The 6,158-nt window shown below is 56.7% G+C and overlaps 1 protein-coding gene across 3 annotated transcripts; it reads left to right on the top strand.

The window, feature by feature from the left end:
- Positions 1-232: 232 nt before the first annotated feature.
- On the top strand, positions 233-5,473 carry DDX41 (DEAD-box helicase 41). 3 transcript variants are annotated; one of them, XM_084886632.1, is made up of 17 exons: positions 241-443; positions 533-643; positions 896-1,055; positions 1,136-1,210; positions 1,332-1,392; positions 1,519-1,655; positions 2,021-2,093; positions 2,166-2,337; positions 2,415-2,551; positions 3,356-3,518; positions 3,633-3,764; positions 4,026-4,097; positions 4,218-4,314; positions 4,453-4,602; positions 4,680-4,751; positions 4,852-4,962; positions 5,131-5,473. In XM_084886632.1, the coding sequence occupies exons 1-17, from the start codon at positions 417-419 to the stop codon at positions 5,265-5,267; spliced, it is 1,887 nt and encodes a 628-aa protein (XP_084742758.1). In that variant the 5' UTR covers positions 241-416; the 3' UTR covers positions 5,268-5,473. The 3 variants fall into 3 exon arrangements, with proteins under 3 accessions (XP_084742757.1, XP_084742758.1, XP_084742759.1); XM_084886633.1 differs by having other exon boundaries at positions 246-443; positions 2,184-2,337; XM_084886631.1 differs by having other exon boundaries at positions 233-443; positions 2,184-2,337; positions 3,356-3,764.
- The last annotated feature ends 685 nt before the right edge of the window (positions 5,474-6,158 follow it).

Raw genomic sequence — 6,158 nt, 5'->3', positions numbered from 1 at the left:
AAGACACCAGTCAGAGCGGCAGTGCTTGAGTCACTCCGCAAGCCCCATCCTGCCCGCTCGACCCTGTGGGGGACGGAGGTCCGGCCCCGGGGCTCCCCAACTTCTAGAGGGCGCAGTGACTGCCGGCGTGCGTGCGCTATGACGTCGTGCTCTGAGCTCCTGCCACCGGATTCGGTGTGAGCCTTAGCTCAAGCTTCAAATCCTCCCGCATCCCACAATGCTTTGCCAGCTGCATTGCCACAAGGAGAACGTAAACACCGCCCCACAAGACAGCGGCTCAGGAGAAAGTTTGTCCCTCGGCGCGATCCGTCACCCAGAGATCGTTGCTAGGCACCGACATCCGCTTCTTTACATCTGATTGGATCTCAGATATAAGGCGGGGTTTCCTGCTGTGGGGCGCATGCGTGCAGAAAAGGATGGAGGATTCGGAACCGGAACGGAAGGTGGGAGAGAGGCTGGGGTTTTCTGGGTGGCGTGCCGCCGTGAAGAAGGGGAGGAAGGGGTTCCGGGCTTGATTCCTGGGTCTCTGTAGCGGGCTCGTACCGACGAGGCGACTGCCTCCGGAAGCCGTTCCGAGGCGGAGGAAGAAGAAGACGAGGACTATGTGCCCTATGTGCCGTTGCGACAGCGCCGACAGCTGCTGGTGAGGGCCGGGGTCTAAGGAGGAATGAGGGTAGGGGTGGGTGTTTCACAGTGGTCTGTGGAGTGAGGGGGTCTACACGGAGCGTGGCTTCAGTCACAACCCGAGGGCCTGGAGACCTGATCTGAGGGGTAGAGCAGCTCTGCACCTCGGGGCACGATCTTCTCTCAAAAGCCAGGATCCTGCCGCAGCTCCTGGGCGCGATGCCCAGCTCTGTGTCGGGCTTGGCTCTGAGGGGCGCTGCTGGACCCTCAGCTCCAGAAGCTGCTACAGCGAAGACGCAAGGGAGCTGCGGAGGAGGAGCAGCAGGACAGTGGCAGTGACTACCGGGGAGATGAGGACGACATCCCTCTGGGCCCTCAGTCCAACGTCAGCCTCCTGGATCAACACCAGCACCTCAAAGAGAAGGCTGAAGGTGGGCTCAGCAGTGGCGGGAGGCTCAGCTTGGTGCACTGCTTTGGTGTCTCTCTGACATTTGTCTGCTTTTCTCCTCAGCCCGCAAGGAGTCTGCCAAGGAAAAGCAGTTGAAGGAAGAGGAGAAGATCCTGGAGAGTGTGGCTGAGGGCCGAGGTATGGTTGTAGCTTGGGCAGGGAGGAAGTGGACTGAACCTCCTCCCACACAGGCATGTTATATCTCAAAGGGCCTGGCCTCTGGGAAGAAGCCAGCCCTGAGTCACATCTCTCTTCTCAGCCTTGATGTCGGTGAAAGAGATGGCCAAAGGAATCACATATGATGATCCAATCAAAACCAGGTATATCTTTATAGTCTCTGGAAAAGCATTTACCCTTACCTGGAATAGTTTGTGGCTGAGATTGGCAGGGACATGCCAAAGGCAGCTATGCCCAGGGCCTCTCTTCACCCCTACCACCACTCACAGTTGGACACCTCCCCGTTATGTCCTGAGTATGTCTGAAGAGCGGCATGAGCGTGTACGGAAAAAGTACCACATCCTGGTGGAAGGAGATGGTATCCCACCACCCATCAAGAGCTTCAAGGAAATGAAATTTCCTGCAGGTACCTGGGGAGTGGGAGTGGCTCCACACTTTGGTAGTCAAATATCTGTGAGGTTGTCCTAGTTCCCACTGAGCTCAGCAGCTGCAGCGGGGATGGAGGGATTTGGGGAGGGGTTTCTTTAAGCTCCTTTTTCAGTTGTGCCAGCTGAAGATACTCACTATTCTGTGCCACTAGGAAGCTTAATTGGACAGGTGAGGCTGGCTTTAGATCTGGGTGTGAATTCTGTCTCCATTTAGCCTAGGAGCTTTGAACAGGTCTGTCAGACTTTTCCCTCCCTCTCTGTTTCTATGGTTCATCATTTGTAACTTGAGGGGGATGGTGGCAGTTTTGAGACATCAGAGTGATGTCAGGGTTGTTTTCCGCAGCCATCCTGAGAGGCCTCAAGAAGAAGGGCATCCACCACCCAACGCCTATTCAGATCCAGGGCATCCCCACCATGTGAGTGTGGACTGGGGCCCTGAGAAGGGCAGTGTTGGGCAGGTCCTGCATTCTGCTGAACTTGACCTGCAGCCTATCCTCTGCCCACAGCCTCTCTGGCCGGGACATGATAGGCATTGCCTTCACGGGGTCAGGAAAGACGCTGGTGTTCACTCTGCCTGTCATCATGTTCTGCCTGGAACAAGAAAAGAGATTACCTTTCTCCAAGCGTGAAGGTCCCTATGGACTCATTATCTGCCCCTCGGTAAAATAGGCTGGCCTGGAGGGCAGGGCACCAAGGAGACTGTCTTCTGGTACCAGCCCCTGCCCCTGTGTCTGCAGAGAGAGCTGGCCCGGCAGACCCACGGCATCCTGGAGTATTACTGCCGCCTGCTGCAGGAGGACAGCTCGCCACTCCTGCGCTGCGCGCTTTGCATCGGGGGCATGTCTGTCAAAGAGCAGATGGAGACCATCCGACAGTGAGCATAAGCACCCCTCACCCAGGGCCTCCCCAAAGCGTCTAGATAAGCTGAAGGATCCTTTGCTTTAGCTATTCTGCAGGTCCTTGCAGAGGCCCAATTAAAAGAGCTCCCAGTCTCATGCAGAGGTCAGCTGGGGTGGGAGGGGGATGTGGCGAGGGACTGTGGGAACATAGCAAATGGAACAGAGGCATCTGGAAAGTCAGAGGATTGGGGCATCCCAGACAGAAGACAAAGATGGGGAGCCTGGGGTGTTCACAAAGGTTAGGGTCATTCAGTATGTGGTCCAGCAAGGAGGCTAATGCAGTGGGCCAGAGCTGGACCCTTGCTCTTCCACACAGTGCAGTCAGACCCCAGTAGATATCACCAGTTTTCTGGGGTCACAGACAGGGCACACCCAGTCCCTGCTTGATAGGCATCCCAGCCTCAGGGAAGATACAGAACAGTTGAATTCTCTGTGCCAATAAAGTGAGCCCTTCCCTGCCTATGGAGGGAGCTGGGGGAGTGCGAGTTGAGGCTATTTGGAGATTAAGAACAGCCCCCTCTTGGGGGCAAGAGGAATGACCGAAGAGAAAGGAAATGGCAGAGGTCAAAACATGGGTGGAAAGAGCTCCGGAATATAGATAGCATTGGCCAAGAAGGCTGCAGTCTGCTCCAGTAGAGACGTATGCTGAACCCCGGGCAAAGTGGTGGGACTGATGAGGAGGGGGCAGGTAAGGAGAGACGGGAAGGAGTCCAGAGGTGGGGAGTCACAGAAGTAGGACTGAGCAGGTGGCCCGACCTCACAATCTCTCTTGGCCCCAGTGGTGTGCACATGATGGTGGCTACCCCAGGGCGCCTCATGGACCTACTGCAAAAGAAGATGGTCAGCCTAGACATCTGTCGCTACCTGGCCCTAGACGAGGCTGACCGCATGATTGACATGGGTTTCGAGGGTGACATCCGCACCATCTTCTCCTACTTCAAGGTACCCGTCCCTGCCTGGCCAGGGTACTCCTGCACCCTCGGGGCTGCCCACCCACTGTCCCAGCTGCTTAACTTTCCCAGACCCCGTGTGTCCTCAGTCCCAGCTCTCTCTCAGGGCCAGCGACAGACCCTACTCTTCAGTGCCACCATGCCTAAGAAGATACAGAATTTTGCCAAGAGTGCCCTGGTGAAGCCTGTCACCATCAATGTGGGGCGCGCTGGGGCTGCCAGCCTCGATGTCATACAGGTGGGCAGCTCACCACTGAGGGCTGGGTCTCAGACTCCCTTGAAGCTGATTGGAGCAGAGTGGGTGGTCCTCCTTGGGGGCATTAGGAGTTCCATTCAAAGCTTCAATCCTTAGTGGGAAACATTCCTAGGGTGTCCAGCCCTTGGTGCAAGAGGCTTCTAATCACCTCCTAGATGGGATTGGGGGGCCCAGCCTCTGCAGCAGCACTGTGGCTGGTGAGCCTGTTCTCAGGATCACCTGACATAGCTCCTGTGGTGGCAGGAGGTGGAATATGTGAAGGAGGAGGCCAAGATGGTGTATCTGCTCGAGTGCCTGCAGAAGACACCCCCACCCGTGAGTGCAGCCCAGGATCCCTAAGATGAGGGGAGAGGGCAGTAGGGGCAGGATGCTGGGGAAGATTGGGGTCATTGAGTGGAGACACTCCCTGTGACTAGAGGTGGCCTTTCCGGACAGGTGCTCATCTTTGCAGAGAAGAAAGCAGATGTGGATGCCATCCATGAGTACCTGCTGCTCAAGGGGGTCGAGGCCGTGGCCATCCATGGGGGCAAAGGTCAGGATGGCATATGTGTAGGCGTGAACCTAGCTGCTATAGCAGCCCTTCACCTAACCCTTTCCCTGCCTGGCTGTCTTGCCACTACTCCCCAGGCTCCTGCTGTCACCCTGACAGCTCCCGCCTGACCCTCCCCAGACCAGGAGGAACGGACCAAGGCTATCGAGGCATTCCGGGAAGGCAAGAAGGATGTTCTAGTGGCCACAGACGTAGCCTCCAAGGGCCTGGACTTCCCTGCCATCCAGCACGTCATCAATTACGACATGCCTGAGGAGATTGAGAACTACGGTGGGAGCTTGTGTGGTTGGGGTGCGGGCTAGGCCCCAGGCATGGGCAGTGGGCCAAAGACTGTTTCCTCTCTGCAGTGCACAGAATAGGCCGCACTGGGCGCTCAGGAAACACGGGCATCGCCACCACCTTCATCAACAAGGCCTGCGGTGAGTCTGCTTCCAGGGCCACCAGAGCGTTTCCCGAGTCCTACCGGTCCTGGCTACGGGGCCCAGGGTTGGACCTAATGATTCCCCACTGCCCCCACAGATGAGTCAGTGCTGATGGACCTCAAAGCCCTGCTGCTGGAGGCCAAGCAGAAGGTGCCACCTGTGCTGCAAGTGCTGCACTGTGGGGACGAGTCCATGCTGGAGATCGGAGGTGACTGTGAAGCGGGAGGTAGTCCAGAGGGGGGCATGACAGGATCACCAGGAAGCAAGCCTACACTGCACATGAGTGGGTGGGGGGTTTGGTGGGCAGGGGGACATGGTCTGAGGCACAGAACCTAGCCCTGTCACCATGCTGATCTCCATTTCCCTATGCCCCTAGGAGAACGAGGCTGTGCCTTCTGCGGGGGCCTGGGCCATCGGATCACCGACTGCCCCAAACTTGAGGCCATGCAGACCAAACAGGTCAGCAACATCGGCCGCAAGGACTACCTGGCCCACAGCTCCATGGACTTCTAGTCGTCTGTCATCCCTCTCCAAGAGGCCTCAGCCTCTGGGTTCCAGTTGCCTCCCACACACCAAACCCTGGACAAGAAGCCAGCATCCTGGGCCCAGCTGGCTTGGGCTAGGCTGGGCCTGGCTGCCTGCCCTCTGTGCCTCTGGAATTGCTTTTATTGATCCCCTTTATCCCAGTTGCCATTAAAGCACAAGTCTCTCTAGTCTCAGCCCCAGCCCTGCCTCTGTGCTTCACCTTGTCTGCCCATTACTTCCTGGCCTCCTCACTCTGATCTCTAGAGCCCTTCTGAGGCAGATCCTGGGTCTCTCCCCAACATCTAGATGGCTGGGTTGTGGCAGGAGGCATCTAGCTTGATTCATGACTTGGATGCACCACACTGGCAGACAAGGCAAAATCCTTGATGGGTTTTTTGTGATTCTGGCTCCAGTCCTGCCCAGCCTCCTCGTTGGTTGTGTAAAGCTCCTTTACAACTTCCTGCCTCGGGCCCCCTGTTCCTGGTATGGAACCCTCCACTCTGTTTGCTGAGGAGCAGCTGGTGCCACAGGACTGCCACTCAGGCTACAAGCAGTTTCTGATACGCTCTGTGCCAAGCTCTCCGCTGGGCAGCTCACAGGTGACCAGGAGAGAGATCAGACGTAATGAGCATGTGCAGCAGTCACGAGTATGTTGACAAATGAACCAGGATTTCAACATCTGGCAAGGGGTAGGCAGAGGACCGTGCTGGTTGTGGCTCCTCTGTGCCAGACACTTCATGTGCAAGGCCACATGCTTATCCCAGCAGAACAGCAGTTGCTCAAGCCATGTTTGTCACTTGGTGTGTGGCCTTTGCAAGTTACTTAATGTTTGGGCCTTGATTTCCTCATTGTTGAAACGACTGTGAGAATACAAAGGGC

The sequence above is a fragment of the Pipistrellus hanaki genome (genome assembly GCF_964339955.1).
Source record: "Pipistrellus hanaki genome assembly, chromosome: 5".
Lineage (NCBI taxonomy): Eukaryota > Metazoa > Chordata > Mammalia > Chiroptera > Vespertilionidae > Pipistrellus > Pipistrellus hanaki.
The sequence above is the reverse complement of the archived record's forward strand: the minus strand, read 5'-3'. Positions and strand labels throughout refer to the sequence as shown.

Coding starts and splice junctions, on each gene's coding strand:
- DDX41 (XM_084886631.1), top strand. CDS start 417: ATGGAGGATTCGGAACCGGAACGGAAG. Junction 4,098..4,217: donor TGCAGAAGACACCCCCACCC/GTGAGTGCAGCC, acceptor CTTTCCGGACAG/GTGCTCATCTTTGCAGAGAA. Junction 4,963..5,130: donor GTCCATGCTGGAGATCGGAG/GTGACTGTGAAG, acceptor CTATGCCCCTAG/GAGAACGAGGCTGTGCCTTC.